At 42.8% G+C, this 19,085-nt stretch overlaps 1 protein-coding gene across 1 annotated transcript in view; it reads left to right on the forward strand.

Moving 5' to 3' along the window:
• esama (endothelial cell adhesion molecule a) overlaps positions 1-16,360 on the forward strand; it is a 46,404-nt gene extending 30,044 nt beyond the window's left edge. The window contains exons 2-7 of the mRNA XM_080013134.1: positions 8,061-8,212; positions 10,428-10,629; positions 11,203-11,358; positions 12,173-12,295; positions 12,740-12,869; positions 13,471-16,360. Coding sequence (XP_079869260.1) covers positions 8,061-8,212; positions 10,428-10,629; positions 11,203-11,358; positions 12,173-12,295; positions 12,740-12,869; positions 13,471-14,038 — 1,331 coding nt within the window. The 3' untranslated portion in view covers positions 14,039-16,360. The remainder of the gene's footprint in view (positions 1-8,060; positions 8,213-10,427; positions 10,630-11,202; positions 11,359-12,172; positions 12,296-12,739; positions 12,870-13,470) is intronic.
• The last annotated feature ends 2,725 nt before the right edge of the window (positions 16,361-19,085 follow it).

Here is a 19,085-nt window from a genome sequence, read left to right on the forward strand (position 1 = left end):
TGGAGGAACAAAACTGTTAAATGTATCATGGTCTGTTGTTACGTGTGGAGTCTCTAACATTTTCAACATTTTCATTTTGTGGATTTAATTATATTTCTTTGTGGATTGTGACAGGGTTCCTTACATACTCTCCGCCTCCCTCGCTTCCTACTGTAAGACAGGTTCGGGGTCCCTACCCAGAGTCAAGCAACCCTCATCATCTGCTCTGACTTGGAGAGGGAGAGGGAGGGAGAGAGGGGGAGAGAGAGAGGGAGAGAATCATGGGATGGCATCTCTGTGAACCTGTTCATCCACTCGGTCACGCCAAATGGATGGCTTTTATCGCTCTAAAACATACAACAAACTAAAATAAATCTCTGTAGCGTCCCATCTCATGGTTTACAGTACCTCAATGCTCTCTCTCTCTCCCTCTCTCCGCCTCTTTATTTTTTCATATACCCATCTCTTAAGTTTTTGTATCTTCCTCTGTATCTACCTATCTACCTATCCATCCATCCATCCCACGTCATGAATTAAGCTGTGTTAGATAAAGATCATCAATCGTTTGGTTTGTTTTTTTTAAACATGAATTAAATCTTCAGCTATTATTATCTGTATGCGCACGCGTGACTCGCGACTTACGGCTCTTTTCGCTCCGGACTCAAGTCTCAGCTCAGCCTGGGTATCTGGCTGCAGCTACGAACGACTCTTTTGTCGGAGTGACTCACGACTCCCGACTCATTTAAAAGATTTGTTTCACGACGAAGGAAGCGTCGGCGAGTCTTGACCTACTCGTGTAGATTCCGGCCCTCAATCTGATTTGATGTCGTCGTCCGTCGCACTCAGTTTAAAGGCGGCTGTAGATCACGATGTGACAACGAATGATCAGAGGCCAAAGAGGCGTTGTCAGATTTGAAGTGAAGTGTCCAATCAGAGACAACCAAAAGATAGCTTTTTGAAGGCTGTTTACGGCGAGGGGACTACTTCCTGTCTGACCGCCAACCACCAATCCTGAAGAGGCTGATGAGGCCCCAACGCTGCTTTATCAGCAGACCCAGCTTTTTCCTCCCTGCCGCCATACACACAATGCAGAGGAAGTGTGTGTGTGTGTGTGTGTGTGTGTGTGTGTGTGTGTGTGTGTGTGTGTGTGTGTGTGTGTGTGTGTGTGTGTGTGTGTGTGTGTGTGTGTGTGTGTGTGTTGTGGGACTTTTTCACAGAGGATGCAGATCCTGTGACCCCCCCCCCCCTCCCCCAATGCTGTCGGAGCCAAAGTTTTCTCCGAAATACAAAAAATATTCTGTGAACCTGTAACTGGACAGGTCCTAACGGCTCGGCCGCGGGAACAGTTTGCCCCTCGAGCCAGATCGTAATTCCAGGGCGCCATTGTGTCCCGACACCGCCACATATATCCGATGGCGGCACACGACTTGCTTTGGCGTTTCTTTTGTACGGCTCTTCAAAAACCCTCAAGCGCAAATTTTCCCTTATTTCTTTCCTGATCTCCACCAGTTCCGGCGGTTCCCATTGGTCTGTCAATCTGATGGAAAAGCAGTTCCAATTAAGTTGGAACTGCGCCTGAGCCCTCTTCCTAGAGGGCTCAGCTGCTATCGCAATCCCACGTTCAACCCCCCTCCCACCAACACGCACACCCACACCCACACACACACACACACACACACACACACACACACACACACACACACACACACACAGCATAAACCAGAGGGGGTTGGACTGGACTCTGGAAGTGGAGTCGTTCAGGAGGTAAGCCTCACTCTCGCCCCCTCCTGGCTGGCTGCAGAACAACTCTAAACGCAGCTTTTTTTTTACATGTAGGTCAATGGGACCAGAGAGTCAATACCTCCCTGTTTTTTTTTGTATGGTGCTAATTTAGAAAGCTTCTGTTGCTCATAATTTAAGCTGGCACTTCACCTTAATATTTGCATAAAGAAGAATAAGAAAAACCTGAAATCCTCCCCCTCATGTGTCATACCGTTAGGAAGCAGCATTAGTGTATACAGTACGTGTAATAATAGTGATTTTGTTTGTTTTTATTTTTACTTCACTTTTTATTCTATTAAATTTTATTGTTCCTTTTATTCTCCTTTTTCAGACTGTTAGTCTTTGTCGATTATGCTAATCGGGTGGGGGTCCAGCATTTAGACAGGATACAGGATACAGGCTGTCAACATGTCATCGTGTTTTGGAAAAGTGGGAATATCCACAAACTGACGGAGCATGGGCTCGCACCTGACAGGAGGACGGTTATCTGTTTCACATCAAACAACGGACTGAGTTCAGTTCAAAACTCAGGAAAAAACACACACAAACACACACACACACACACACACACACACACATTCTCTCTCTGCCCCCCACCCCACCCCCGTTAATTATACTGGAAAGCCTGCAATCACAGTTATCAGATGATGAGCTCTGCCTTTGTCTCTTGTCCTGAACTCTATTAGTGGTGTGGGAGGAGATGTAAGAGTGTGTGTGTGTGTGTGTGTGTGTGTGTGTGTGCGTGTGCGCGTGCGTGGGTACGTGCATGCGTGTGTTTTCACAGAATGTGGTTTTCAGTGTGAGCTATTGCCTTCTACCGTTAGAACACAGGAAGATGGGAGGGGAATTATACCTTTCAGGTAACTTTTACATAGACTTTTTCAAATTAGTAGTCCAAGTACTTCTAATACGGCTTCAAAACAAAAGCACGGCTCAACTTTGTGGCAGACTTGTCAGGAAGTCCTTCATATGACCCCTGATAAACCCCACATACAGTATCTGCGCTGTATATTCTAATAGTGAGTTCAACCTTGACTGGGGTTGCTGAATTTCCGCCCAGGGATTAGTGCGGTGTTATCATTATCTTTATCTCGTCTCATCCTATGAGGACCTTACCAGATCGCTCGAGTCGAAAATGCTGTCTAATCTCAAATAGTGATCTTAATTCAAGAGAATGTGTAGCCAGTTACTCACGGCAAAACACCCCACTATACTGCGATCCGCTGTCAAAAGTTTCAAGGTAAGTGTGATGAGTTGAGCAGTCGCATAGCCTACGTGACTTTAACCTGCCGTCACAACATACACATATTATCATATTAATGTTCGACATAAGGAAAGAACATTTTTGGTGTTTCTAAACTGTTTTTTTTGCTCATCTGCCAACATTTGACTGTCGCTCTGAGAGCAAATAATTCATAGTTTGCTGTTGATATGGTGTGTGGTGCACATTTGGGTGGAGGTCGTAGCTGTTTCGTCTTTGTATCCGACGGTCAAATATTTGCTCTTTTTTTTTTTTTTTTTAACACGTATCAACATTTTCAGAAGCTTTTTTTGTGTTCATCAGAAAACAGTGTCCGTCAAAACTACTCGGCGCGAGGGCGGTGTTCAATGTGGAAGTTGAATTTGCCCAAACGCTGAAGGTCAGTAATGTGCAAAGCGGAGGCTTTGCACTGATTTCCTCACATGTGCAGAGATTTGCAGTTTGTGTGACTTGCTCCTCGGTGACGACAAATGACAAATGACAAACGTCAAACGTCCCCACGAGGCGTTTTGGGGAGTTTTTTTTTTTTTTTATCTGGATGGGAACAGCATGGGCGGCGACGATCCACCCGCCCTCACGAGGAGGGCGGGTGTTTGGTTCGGGACACGTTTCCTTGTAGTTCTGGGTAGACTCTGATCAACTCTGCGACCTATCTTCCGCCGGCATCGCTCCCGTCTCTCTCCCTCTCTCTGCTTGTTCATTGCGTACTTTTATTCCACACGCCAAACGATGAGAACGACCTTCTGCCGCGACCCCTCCGCTGCCCCCTTCTTATCGTCGTCCCCGAGGCGCTTGATAAGAAGGTTGTGGGAGGAAGCGAGCGATCCACTCCACCCGCCTTTGAGTGTTAGAAAAATGTTTGTGATGGCCGTCCCTCATCAAAGCCGCCACGGCCTCTTGCTTTATCTCGAAAAGAAGGAGTTTCACATAAACAGAGCGCCGTCTGAAGCGCTTCCTGAAATTTAAAAGTATTGCAGGAATGCTCTTGCATGCACATGACCGTCCCCACGACGTGCACAGTGCCATCGCATGCAAATCCTCTGAGCATCAAACGGCGCAAAGAGCCGCGGCGCTCTGCGGCGCCCGGTGTCTGTGTCTGCTCGAGGTCCGACGCGACGGCCAGAAGCCGTTGTTGCTAAGTAACTGCTAAGCGGCGTAATGAAAACTGCAAGTTACATGCAGTACATATGAGTCATATGTGTATACAGTGTACACTGTCGGATGCGTTTTTGGATTCAGTGTAAAGCCGCCTTCAGACGCTCGAAACGCCGACATAGTATTCTGAGGCGCGCTCACCTTTCTGAGCGCTGCTGACAGCTTACGAAAGCCTCGCTGCTGCGTGTCGGGTTCGGCACATGCAAAGTGTAACACCGGGCATGAACGCGGACCTGCCGCCATTCTCCACTCGAGACTGGAATCCATGGAACCCGGAAACTTGAATATGTAGAGACGGTGGAAGACGTGGTATCAGGGCATTTCAGTGTTGCCTTCTTCTGATCTTCATTGCTTTTATGGGTTACTTCAGGTGGTGGGTGTATTTTTTTTAAATCGCGAATGTTCACCCGTCATCGACAGTTACATCCATGCGTCAGGTCTTCCATTTACAGTTCGGTTTGACATATGACGTTATTCTGCCGTTGTGATTTTGAGTCTTGTAAAACAATGTAAACAATATAATCCGGTTTTGATCCATTTTTTAAATTCTAAACGATAAAAAGAGAGGCCCGTCTATCGCCTTCTAACTGTGGAATGTGATGATCTCCTGTATTTTCCGAGGCTCTCTGTTTGAGTTGCCTGCGATGTTACGTCACCTGGATCACCTGTTATTTTATAAAATGGGACAAAACACCAAATGGTTTGAAATTTTTACAATAATAATTGTAGTTCACTATCGATGGTCTTGGATTTGAATCTGCCGTCCTCACCGTAAGTCGACACCTCTGCAGACGAGAGGTCTGGGCTCATCGCTGCGGCTAATCGTCTTATCTCCGAGGAGCCACGGACACTGGATTTCTTATCGTCTTACTACGGCCTCCTGCTCTTCTTTTCCATACCTCCATCCAACCTTACATCCATCCATCCATCCGCCCATGCAACCTTACATCCATCCACCCATCCATCCAACCTTACATCCATCCATCCATCCACCCACCCATCCATCCAACCTTACATCCACCCATCCATCCAACCTTACATCCATCCATCCATCCACCCACCCATCCATCCATCCAACCTTACATCCATCCACCCCTCCATCCATCCATCCATCCAACCTTACATCCATCCATCTATCCATCGTTTATTCTTTATTCAGCACCAACGGCTTATTTGTCTTGTTTAATTATTTTCCAGCCTCAACTTGCTCTCTCTCTTTCGCTCTCTCCCTTGCTCTCGCTCTCTTTCTCTCTCTCTCTCTCTCTCTTGCTCTCGATCTCTCTTTCTCTCTCTATCTCTCTCTCTCTCTCTCTTGCTCTCTTTCTCTTTCTTTCTCTCTCTCTCTCTCTCTCTCTCTATCTCTCTCTCTCTCTTGCTCTCTTTCTCTCTCTCTTGCTCTCTTTCTCTCTCTCTCTCTCTCTCTCTCTCTCTCTCTTGCTCTGTCTTTCTCTCTCTCTCGCTCTCTCTCTCTACAAAGACAACTCTTTAAATGTTTGCTGCACTCATCTTTATAAATCGAATAATCAAATAAATCTATTTTTTTTTTAATTCTATGGGAGTAAGAAATGGAGTCAGTTGCATGTTGTCTATGAAAGATGCAGCTTATTATTATTATTATTATTATTATTATTATTATTATTATTATTGGGCACATTGTAGGATGAATGGTGACTTATGGATCTTCCACAAACTCAATGTTGACAAGATGAACACAGACACACACACACACACACATACATTTGCTCTACAAACACAATCCAAAGATGGCACCGGTACCTTTGCTTGACTACTCTCTGCAGCATTAATCTCAGACCTGCGCCAGCGGGGGACATTATCCCCTGAGAGAGGGAGGACGAGAGGGAGAGTTGTTTTGAAATCACAAAAACACAAACAGGACTCTCCCAATTCCTTTCTGGAGATATTTTCACCAAAAACATGTTAAAAGGAAACCACGCATCGCCACACTTGAAGCAAAGAGGTATGTAATAAACAGGAGGTGGTTGAGTTGCTTGTTTGTTAAACATTCACCGATATGCTTGAAGAAATATTTTTAGAACTTACCTCATTAGTATTGAGCTTATTGTCTCACTTTTCATAGTGATTAATGTGCTTTTAATCTTTTGATTATTGTTCGACTCCGTGCTGCCCCCTTCTGGTGGTAGAGCCATATTGCACGTCTCCTGCTTGTTCATATTGAAATGAAAAGCTTAGAGCAAAATGCTTTCACAGCTGGACACGGCGACAACTATGAGGATTGAACTTTACCTCTGAGAACTGCAGCCATCACGATTATTAAATAACTGCCTGGCGACGACTTCAACTAAATTTGCTTATTACTCAAACATATTTCCATCCAAATGTCCGGAATTTCAATTCAGTGTTTGAAATTCTGCACTAAACAGAATGTTGAATTTGCTGTGTTTCCATCAATTGGGATCAGGAAAATGACCGTTTTTTTTTTATGTTCAACGTCAATAGATGGCTCTCCTACAATAGATAGATATTATTCAGAGTCAGAATGAGAATATACAAATCAATGAGATATACAGAAATACAATCAGAATATACACCAATCTTCTTCTTCTTCTTTTGGCTGCATATGCCAATATACAAGAATAATACAAAAGAGATATGGTTGATGGCATAAGACAAATAATAAGATAAGATATCTGCACCGAGATGGTTGCAGTATGAATATTACACCATTATGTTAGACAATACATTACATGACATATTACATTACACTATTACTCATACAAGCTTATAGTGGCATAAGATTGACAACAAAAAGACTATTTAATTTAATTGATTATTTGTCAGTTATTTGACAGGGTCGACTAAAAACATGAAACTGAGAACCTATATAATTATATATAGTATAAGGCCTAATCTGCTTTTTCCCTGCTCCTGTGGACCGTGCTGTGTGTTTGGGATGATACAGCCCAAAGCCAAACCAACAGATCCAAACATTTTTTTATTTTTTATTTTTTTTTTACTCTTATCCCTGGACCAGTCCAAACGTAATTCTCTTATCTCAATAGTGTCTTTAAAAAAAAAAAAAAAAAAAAAAAAGAAGATGACAAAGCGCCAGCAGATGAAGGCATTATCCACTGGATTATGTCTGTGCGGATGTGTGTCGTGAGGGAGTCGGTGCGATCCTCCAGTCGGCAGATTGACTTGGATGAAACAGCGAGGACTTGAAAGGATATAGATAGACATCAGATAGACATCAGATAGACATCAGATCGGGATTTCCGGATATATTTGCCTAAAAGCGTGGCGGTGGAAGAAGAAGATGTTGTTGGTGTGATTCGATGAAGAGCTCGTCTCCACATGTGCTCGCCTGCATGGACATCTTCCAGGCTTTAGTTGGTAGGAGCGCCGATTTGACTCTGGAGTTTTTTGCGGGGGTCAGGGGAGTCGGGGGCTGCACCTCCTCCTTGTGGAATTAACATGATTCCGTCTCTGTGTTTCAAGAGATTTCATTTCAGCAAATGCTGTCTAATACTTGACGGAGAGAATAGAAATACGGGAGGAGTTCTGTGTGGTTTTTCTTCCATTCAAAATGTGTAATCGTGGACTGTGATTTTAAAGATTCGCGGTGCAGCCTTTTTCATTAGAATACATATTCAAGGGCGGAGTGCATTCAAATCTGTTCTCCTGCCATGCTGTTTGCTGTGACGCTGAATGACTCCATACAATATTTGCAATGAGCGGTGGGGTAGGGATCACAAGTGAATCTTTTATTTTCATATTCATTGGACACAATCATAACTCTCTTCTACCCTAAATCTCTCTCTCTCTCTCTCTCTCTCTCTCCCCCGCTCTCTCCCCCTCTCTCTCCCTCTCGGCCAATCCCCTCATCTTCCTTCCCTCCGTCCAGGCGTGTGGGCTCAGCTCCAGGTGCCGCAGAGCAGCATGGAGGTGATCCGGGGTCAGATGGTGGTGCTGCGGGCCTGGTACACCCCCTCACAGGGCACCGGCCCCGAGACCAACATCGCCCTGTGGAACTTCCTCACCAACAACGCCACACAGGTACTGAGATGGATAGATAGACAGAGAGATAGACAGACAGACAGACAGACAGACAGATACTTTCTTCATCCGGAGAAATTGAAATTGTAGTGTCATCGATTGCAGTTAAAAAAACAAAGTTGGCCATAATAATAATAACAATAATGAAGCAGTGGAATAAAAAAAATGGCAATACATGCAAAAATGTGAAAATATACAATTAACTTAACTGTGCACAGTAAAATAAATATGGCAATATTCAATAAACCTAATGATAAACACAACAGATATGACCTAAAAAGTAACAGGAAAAACAATAAAATAAATAAATGAAAATGACAAAAAAATATTTAAAAAAATGCTAATGTACAATAAAACTAATAATAAACATAATATAAGGCAAAAAATATAAACGGTAAACAAAATGTTGGCGAGATAAACCTCAGAACTCGTGTGTGTGTGTGTGTGTGTGTGTGTGTGTGTGTGTGTGTGTGTGTGTGTGTGTGTGTGTGTGTGTGTGTTGGGGGGTTGTGCTAATGTCAGACTAATACCGATTAATTTTACGACACCAAGACGGATCCCCTCCCCACTCGAGAAGGATGGTGATATATGCGTTTACATACATTACATATTTATTACACATTATTACATATTTATTACAAATCTATCTTACCGAAAAGTGTAGATTTTGAATTTATGTGTGCGTGAGATTTGTTTGAGATTTCTCCATTGACCCATTAGGTTGATGGTGCCGCAAGCCGGTGTCGAAATCTTTATACGTTTACCATCTGTGCCTATAATATCTGGGATTATAGTTTGAAGAGATGTTTGCCCGTTCTCATAATGTTAATCTGGCAAAGCCCATCCTTTCGAAAACCTTAGAAATTAATCCAAGAACGAAAAATAAAAACCCTACACTTAATCCTTTCATGTATGAACGATATTATATTTTTCTGGCTGGTTGAAGTCTCTTCTCTGTCCTTATAGGACGCAGCAGCACTTTGTGGCTAAACCGCTCTCCAGTAAATACAATGTAGGTGGCCGGCTTCAGCGCTTGCCGGGTTCAGATTATCGCGCCGTGCAGGTGGGCTTCCCAAAAGTAGAACAAAATTCTGAAGGAGAAGAGGGAAAATCTTTCTGCATCTTTGTGCACGCTGACTCTAAAACACTCGAAAAGGGAGTTTGTGTAGCGGGGGCGTCCGTTCAGCCTCAGCTTCTCCTGAGAGTAGTTTGCGGTGGGACAGAAGGGAAGAGAGCATCCCAACCAAACCCTGGAAGTGTCAATGTGCGGCGGAATAAAAATTTTGGTCAGGGCGCGTTTACATTTTATATGGACAGATTAGCTGCAGCGAGCGCTAAACCAGTTCTTGGATTCAGTTGTTTCATCAAGGTTGAAACAGACGCTGCTTCCATCGATACTCTATCACACATTTAAAGGGTTCTTTCCATCCCAGATTTAGATCACAAGGGCCCACACATCTTGGGATTCTGGCGCACACTTACAGGAGCTGAGATTTAAGACTAAGGATAATGTAAAAGAAACCTGATATTCTCTCAAGATCTTGAAAAAATGGTCTGGTACTCGAAAATCTTGGCCCACGTCCTCTGGGGTGTGCTGCGGTCAGTTTCCATAATGTACAGTTTCATTATTATTATTATTATTATTATTATTATTATTATTATTATTATTATTGTTATTATTATTATTATTATTATTATTATTATTATTATTATTATTATTTTTATTATTATTATTATTATTACTACTATTATTATTATTATTATTGTTATTATAAATATCATAAGTATTATTAGTACTATTGTTGTTATTATTATTATTATTATTATTACTGTTAATAATATCATATTATTAATGTTGTTGTTTTTTATTGTTATTATTATTATTATTATTATTATTAATGTTATTATACTCATTGTTATTTTTGTTACTATTATTATAATTGTTATTATAATCATTATTATTAGTTATTATTATTACTATTATTGTTGTTGTTATTATTATTATTATTATTATTGTAGTCCTAATTATTATTGTTGTTATTTTTATTGTTTTTGTTATTATTATTATTATTACTATTATTGTTGTTGCTATTATTATTACTGTTACTCTTAATATTATCATCATCGTAATTGTTGTTTTTGTTGTTATTATTATTATTATTATTATTATTATTGTTATTATTATCATTATTATTATTATTTTCCCGGAGTTCAGATCATCTCCTACACCAAGGACTCCATCAGCGTGAGCAGCTCGCAGTTCAAAGGGCGCGTGGGCTTCACGGCGGCCATGCCCTCGGCCAACCTGTCCCTGTACATCAACAACACCCGGGAGTCGGACTCGGGCCGCTACCTGTGCCAGGTCGTCATTCCCGGCGCCTCGGGCTCCACCGCCGAGATCAAACTCAACGTCATCGGTGAGCGACGCGAGGAACAAGACAAAAAGGAAGAATCTCTTTCTCCGTCCTGGCGGATGCTGCGTTGACTTCCATTTGCTGTCTGTATTATTATTGGCCCCCGACTAAGCCCAAAGGAAGCCGCTCCACCGCTCTGGAACGCTCTCCTTCAATCTACTAGATCAGCCCAAAATCCTTTTTATAGGTTAGCCTTTTTATAAAGCGTCATTGCTTTATACGATGATACTTTGTTTTATGGCCAATCTGTTTTGAATTATCTTCAATTGTGTTTCTTTCTTTTTATGCCACCTGACTGTTCATAAAGCCATTTGTAATAGATAAATTAAACATGAGGACGATCTGTGGGAGCAGACGCCGCAGTTTCTGCTGCCGAAGCCGAAAGGGAACGTGCAGATTTAAACAGATAGTGATGGATGCTGCTGCTGTGGGGGTGACTTGTGATGAGAATTGGAACGATTGTGCCTGAAACACGCAGGTAGTCGATGGAAGAAATCACCTCGAAATGATTCCGTCCATCGTTTCCCTTCCCGTCCTCTCTCTCGCTCTCGCCTCTCCCTCCCTCTCTCCTCCCAGTGCCACCTGCCTTGCCCAAGTGCTCCATGTCGGGGAAGCCGGTGCTGAAGGGGAACGTGACCCTGAGCTGCAAGTCCGCCGCGGGGAAACCCCTCCCCATCTACAAGTGGAAGAAGACCAACCCCACCTCGGAGGTGTTCTTCTCCCCCATGCTCAGTGAGTCCACACCGCCGGAAAGTCCAAAATCCATCCATTTTATATCAGGACGTGTTTCACACTATCTTTTAAAATTCCCACATAGACTACTAAGATAATAACTAAGTCATGTACATGGGAGGTAAAGTTGTTGTAATGTCAGTATTTCATGTTGTTTCGGGTTCGAAACTAGAGGTTTTTTCGAAAGTTTGGTACTCAGCTTTGAAATGACATAGTTGCGTTTTTTGGGGGGTTTTTTGTCGTTTGTTTTCTTTTGTTTGTTTTTTTTTTGGTCGTGACATCGACGTTCAGGGACACGAAAGCTAATCTGAGGAGATTAAAGCGCGGAACGAGGCTCAAGGCCAGATTTGTCATTTTCAGCATCCGTAATCCAGCGTCCTCTTCCCTCTGATTGTTTCGGCGTTTCTCCTTGTTCTACCTTCGAAGTTAAGGGAACGCTATCCGCAAAAGCCATTTTTAGCGGGAGTGCAGCGTCGTTGAAACACAACCAGGGGGTCCAGGGGGAAATGACCGCAAGCGATAGGGAGTGTTTTTTTCCCCCACGTTGTTGCCAAAAATGACGAGAGACCAGGGACAGATGAGGAGCACATACTGTACTGTATCTGAAACCACTTACCAGTGATCACAGCTGACCACCCAAATTCCAGAACACCTTGACGATAGGCTACTTCCTGTACCCTACAATACAGGGTGTACAATAAGTGCACATTGAGGTGCTGCTACTGCTGCGTGAACTCTCGGTTTGAAACCTTCATTTATGATCCGCACAGCGTCTACCAGCCCGTACCACGTGCATGTTCCCGTGTGCTTTCAGATGAGAAGATGGGCACGCTGAAGCTCAGCAACCTGAGCAGCAACATGTCGGGGAAGTACGAGTGCACCGCCAGCAACACGGCCGGCTCCGAGAGCTGCTACATCAACCTGGAGATCGTCACGAGTACGTAGGGGCGCACGGTGGGGCGTCTTAACCCCCCCCCCGTCCCAAAAAAATCCGAGGTCAAACAGAAAGAAGAATTTACCTTCGTTTCGACTTTGCTGCAATGGTAGCGCCTCCCACGTCAGCCTTTTCTGGTAGTTGTGGATTTTGGTAACGACCGACGCCTTGGGTACTAAGGACCTTAGGACCTGGTCAAATAATCAAATAATAGGCCTTCACACTATTCGGGAACTAGAACTAGAACTAATGATGGTTCAAAGTGTCAACCTATGATACATTTTGCATTAATGGTGTCAGAGTGGGAACTATACGGGGGGGGGGGGGTTGGAAACACCTTATCCACACACACACACACACACACATACACACACATTCAAGTTGTAATCGTTGCACCTACGCCTCCACGTGATGCTGATGTTTTGCACACGCGTGTCCGTCCGTCAGCTACCAACGCCGGGGTGATCGCCGGGGCCACGGTGGGCGCGGTCGTGGGCGTGATCCTCCTCCTCGCCTTCCTCATCTTCCTCCTCAAGCGGGCCAGAGACAATGAGGACGACATGGCCAACGACATCAAGTGAGATCCCCCACGTGCTTTAAAAGCAAAAAAAAAAAAAAAAAAAAACCCTCGACGCTCTGAACTCGCCCTAGATTTCACTTTGAAGGACCGTAGAGAGGGTTGACGCTGTGGATTCGGAACATCTCGTGTGGGTGGAGTGGGCGGAGGTGCAGGCGAAAGGGCGACAACTTGGGCTGCCCGGTGCATGGTTACAGCATCGATATCGATGTCGAGACTGGATATCGTCTGGGATTTTGGCTATTCTAATATCGTCACCTAGCGCCGTATCTTTAATGCCTTTAAGGTGTTACATCAGAGTATTGGAGGTTTCTGAACAACATCCCATTTTACCGATCATTGTTTGTCAGGTATTTTTTCTGTGTAAATATCTGAAGAAATAAATATCGTCAAATTATCAGTATCGTTTTTGTCCCCAAAAAAAAAAAAAAAAAAAAGCTTGCAGCTGATGAAGGCTGCAGAGTAACGTACTCAAACTGTGAGCGGGTATTTCACTTTACTCTTGTGTTTTAATGAACTAGACAATATGAGGTCCCGTAGCTTCTATTGAGGGTGGGGTGATTTTAGGCGGAGCCTGACACTCTCCCCTCTCTCCCTCCAGGGAGGACGCCCAGGCTCCAAAGCGCGTGTCCTGGGCCAAGAGCGGCATGGGCTCCGACATCATCTCCAAGAACGGCACGCTGTCATCCATCAGCTCCAGCCCGCACCACAAGGAGCCCTCCTCCAACCACAACCACCACCAGCACCACCCGCCCATGAACAACCACAACCACCACCTGCAGCAGTACCCCCAGCACCCGCCCTCCGACACTGCCTCCATCCTCACCGCCGGGGGCAGCACGGCAGGCTACCGCCCGTCGCGCCAGCACGGAGCCTCTACCCCCACCCACTACAACAGCTACCACAGCGGCGCCACCCTGCCGCGGGTGCAGCCCGCCTCCTCGGAGCCCGACGCCAACGGCAGCCCGCCGCCCTGGGCGGAGCGCCCTACCCAACTGCCCCAGGCCCAGCTGGCGCAGACCTACAGCCAACCGCAGCCCAAGCCGCACCACCCCGCCACCTACCCGCCGCCCCTGCCCACCTCTGCAGTCTCCGCCGCCAACATCACCCGCATGGGAGGGGTGCCCATCATGGTGCCCGCCCAGAACCAGGCCGGATCGCTGGTCTGACAAAGAAAACAAAAAACTGTGCTATCTCATGGAACGTATGCACTTCCAAACAATTGCATATTTTTTACACTCTCAGAAAAGGGCCAAACTTTCACTTTATTTTATTCCTCAAACAAAGCTCTTCAGCTCCTATTTAGCTCTTAATTAGACGAGCAGCGGCTCACTTTCCATACAACCGGCGAGTGCTTCGGAGACGGACTGTTTAATGGCTTGAAATGTAGTCTTTTTTATATTCATATTGTATCTGGAGTATGTATAGACTTTCATATTTGTGCAGTATGTTCTTTTATATCACATTGTAATTCACATGTTTTGGGTTTGTTTTTCTTAAGTCATGTTTTCCTCCAAAAAAGCAATTATTTGCTCCTTTAAACCCTTGTGTCGGTAAATTACCATGAAGGTGGTGGCGGGGCTGCAGCAAAGTGTGTCATTGACCGATGGAAAGAATTTAGTGGCTGAGGTCTGTTATTCCTTTGTCCTTTGTTTTGTTTTTTGATAAATTCTATGCAAATAAATATAGAAAAAATTCTAAAAATGTGGGAAACGATCCCAGATTTTCCCTCTGCTAAAATAAATATATATTTATACAGTATATTCTACTGTAGCAGTGTATTGACCACGGGCCCATAACAACCTCCATATCTTCATTTGCAAGATTTAAGTGTGATAAATCTTCTTTGACTTATTTAAGGTTTTCATATTATTGCTTCACATAGTCTCTCTCACGCAGGCCAGACAGGAACTAACACTCTATTTACACTGACGATATAACAACTGTTGGAGGGCTTTGTATTAAATATCTGGTCATTGTCGCTGAACCACAATTGTAAATATAATATTTATTAATGAGTTCTGTGTAAACGATCGCTCATTCCATACATTTCGGCAGAATATGTATAGAAGAGAGGATACAGGTTAATGCCTTTATTTACTGAACTGGACCAAACCAGAATCTCCTGCAGTTCTGCGCTCCGGCGTCAATATTCCATTCGATTGCTTTGATTCACTCAACCAAAATGCTTTGTCGAGACCAGTCGGCCTTTCTTATTATCTTCACGCGCAGTCGGCATTTCCTTGGAGGACGAGGGACACGCCGCCCTGGGATCCACGTCCCTCACGGTGATCCTTTCTTTTCACCTTTTAGTTGCATTCCTGAAGGAAGGTGGCACTCAACAGCCAGATAATACAGATGACTACTATTATGACTATTTTGAAGAGTTGTTTTATGTCCCTGTGCAGCCGATGATGCGCAACTATTTACATTCCTGCTCAGACCTTATAGATTCATGTTTATATGTAAGTTGAACTTTAAATTATAATTGGTGACTTACCAGACCAACAAATGATCGATGTAAGACTTGTGTATTTATGTGGCTGTTGGCTGCGACCCTTAATAATTGTGACTGAACATACATATTGTACCTTATATGATGCATCAATTGCATTACACATTGAGTTTGCAAGGTTCCCTGCTCCTCTCACCCTGCAAATCCTCTGATATTTTGTATAATCATAGATTCATTATTGAAAACGAGTGAGGGGAGAATGTATGAAGGCTGCTTTACAAAATAAGTGCCGCGGTTTGGGTTCAAGGTGTGAATAGAGCTGCAACTGACGTTCATTTTCATTATGGATTCATCTTTCGAGCCGTTTCTCGATCAATCGATTAGTTGTTTTGTCCATAAAATGTCATAAAGGACTAAAGAAAACAGAAAATGTCCACGTTAAAGAAGCTGGAATCAGAGAATTTGTAAATTTTGTTCTTAAAAAATGACTCGAGGGATTAATGGATTAGTTGGCGATTAATTTAATAGTTGGCAACTAATCGATGAATCGACTAATCGTTGCAGCTCTAGTCGTAAAGGTTGACTGATATTTGGAGTTACAGAGCAGGTGCTTTTTTACCCTTTTTGTTTTGCTTTATCATCCCTGTATATTCCGACACTCCCAACACTTTTTGTTTCTCTAACCCAAACATTTCGACATTCACATGAACGCACAGAATGTTTGTTTCATAACCGCATCCAAAATGTCATGACTTTGGTGGTAAAAGGAAAGAAAACACAACCGTCCGGATGATATTAACACGGCTGAATTTACTCAAAACCGTGCCATACATTGCAATTCAGAAAATGTGTATATTTAAGTAGCCGTCTTTATTTTATATATTTACCTGCGTTTCAATCTGCTGTATTGTTGTTACACTGGAGTCTATTATTTTTGACGTTATGCTTTAAAGGAAGTTGTGCTGCTGAAACATCACCAGGTCTGAGAGGCTCACTTTCCCTGGGCCCAGAACGTTAATTATATATTTTATAGTTATGGCGGTTCGTATGGATTATTTTTCACATACACTGGAGCAAAGATGTCTTGTAATGTAAGATCTGACATGGTCGTAAACCACTTGAAAAGTTTAGAGGAGCTTTTTCCATTGATAAGGCTGGATGTATTCCAGAATATTTTGTGCACAACCATAATTGATATATTCATTCTTACAACTAAACTGAACCTCTGGAAAATATCTTTATATATATATATATATATATATATATATATATATATATATATATATATATATATATATATATATATATATATATATATATACACGACACACTTATGTATATATATATTTAAAAAATAAAATAAATTCAACAGAAGCCTTTAATTTTTTTAACCGCAATCTTTGGTAAATAGAGTATTTGCGTCTTAAAGATGTTTAATGTTGAAATGTTTCTATAGTCTATAAGTCTATAAATAAGGGAAGTACTCATTAAGACTTTTTTGTCAAGTTAGAACCATAACTCCTAGACAGCAATGTGCAATGTCCACACATAAATTCATGAAAAATTATTTGTATAATATTTTCAAATAAAAAGAGAAATGCTTGTTGACATCGGGGAGAGGGTTTCTTCTTTTTTGATCACAACAATTTGGAATAGCTCATAGAATAATGAATACTCTACTCCTTGATAGATTTTTTTTTCTTTTAATTTAATTGTGTATGTATATATATATATATATGTGTGTGTGTGTGTGTGTGTGTGAGATTCATGCATTTCCATTTGTTAATTGGCAAATGCTTTGCTCAAATTAAGCCCACGTTGCATATTAATCTGACATGTGAAAATATAATATCTGAAATTCATTGATAGAAAATGAACTGATGATCCACCAGAGAGAGCTAGAGGACACATTGTCTTAGTTCTTACTTTGACGTCAAAGAAAAAGTCCAGTGAATGAAAGCAGGCCAGCCCGCGAGAACAATGGTTCTCAAGGTGCGGTCCGGGGACCCCCAGGGGCCCTTCAAGATGTTCCAGATGGACATGGACAGAATAGTTAGGTAAACTATAAATACATTCATAAGCTCTTCAATAATAGGTCTATTCATGTATCTTTATTTAATTACATATATCGCTTTATATTCAGTGAAAATGTGATTTATCGATGCTTTTCTCGTTTAAAACTAAAATAATTTAGTCTCATACCTGAATTTGGATAATCTGAGGCTATTTGGGGGATTGTACATCACATGACGTTTCATGATGTCATTGCTCAGACGCTGTTGTCCAAAGCAACTCGCAACTGTAGTTGCTTTGGACTGTATCAACAGTCACAACTAAACCTTCTCCAGGAACAAGCAGCACGAGCACGGAAGAGGGAGAGCTTTTAATTCTCTTGTTTTAACAAGAAGTGAGTAAGACAGTAAAGGGGAAGGTCCACAAGTCAGTGCAGTCGCTCCAAGTTGACTTTGAAGAGATGGCTCGGAAGCAATCATTAGTTATGTGGATATTGTGAATATTCTGTATCTCGTGGACCTGAGGGTTTGATTCTCTTGAAAGTGTGGGTGAGCTTTTGAAAGCTGGCAGTCCTAGGGCACGTTTCAAAGCGCCCGGGGAGCTTCTGCCACAAATAAAACAGATAGAACAATTAAAACATATAAACGTATATATGCTTTTTTTTACAGTGAGTTGTCTTGCAACAGTCTGTGTCACTCACATGAAAGCAAAACTAGAATATTATTCATATTATTACAATACAGTGTGTAATTCAAACTGTTTTTAAATCAAAACATCAGAAACAATCAAGTTTAAATATGAATATTGAAAATAAATCGTTTGACACCATGTACGTGGCGCATTTGGGTTAAGGGGGAAACATTTCAACCAGTTTTAGCCTTTTTTTAGAACAGACTGTTTAAACATGATCCCTCACTTTCCTGTGGGTGAGAGACAGAGAGAGAGAGAGAGAGGAGCCAAGCCGCCCGACAATGAACCAGGACCAAACTTTTTACAGTGTCTGTGTGTCACAGCTGTCAGAAGTCGCTTTTATCTCTATTTCTATGTGTCTGTCTGTGTTGATCCCCCACCGACCAGCCAGCCAAAATGAAGTTCCATCATTTTTTACAGCGGATGAGAAAAAAAAAAAAATCCCCCCCTGCTGAACTCTTCGAGCCACCGAGTCTTAATGTCTCCTTTGGACTTGAATCTGTGACGGCAGCGTCTGAGCCTGTCATGCCACCAGGCCGCCTTCACGCTCGGCCCTGTTTCCCGGACGCTTTGAAACACGGCCTCCGGCTGCCGGCTTTGCAAAGCCCACTCGGGAACAGAAGCCTCGAGTCCACGAGCCTGGAGCGCTCACCCAGTGGCTTAACGCACCGAGCCTTAGAGTACTCCTGTTACTCTGAGGGAACATTTGTGTAATAAGGTTGAGTTTCTCCACAGAACACTGTGGCGAGCTACACGTAGACGCAGGAGCTCCAAGAAATATTTTGCCAGAGGAGGTTCTAGGGGGTCCCCAGCAAAGTGATACTAGTTTAAATGATTACCCTGGATCCCAGGGAAATGTCTCAGGAAAAAAAAGAAGACAGCTCTATGTTTAATTAAAAATAAATAAACAAACAAACAAACAAACAAACAAACAAATAAATAAATAAATATATATATTAAGAATCTATAGACATACATCGCATCATCAAACAAAAAAGCTAGAACTGTTGTCCAAAGACTCTTTTGAACTGTGAGCACCTGCCCCTCTGAAGGCCCCC

This window comes from Zeus faber, assembly GCF_960531495.2.
Source record: "Zeus faber genome assembly, chromosome: 14".
Classification (NCBI taxonomy): Eukaryota; Metazoa; Chordata; class Actinopteri; order Zeiformes; family Zeidae; genus Zeus; species Zeus faber.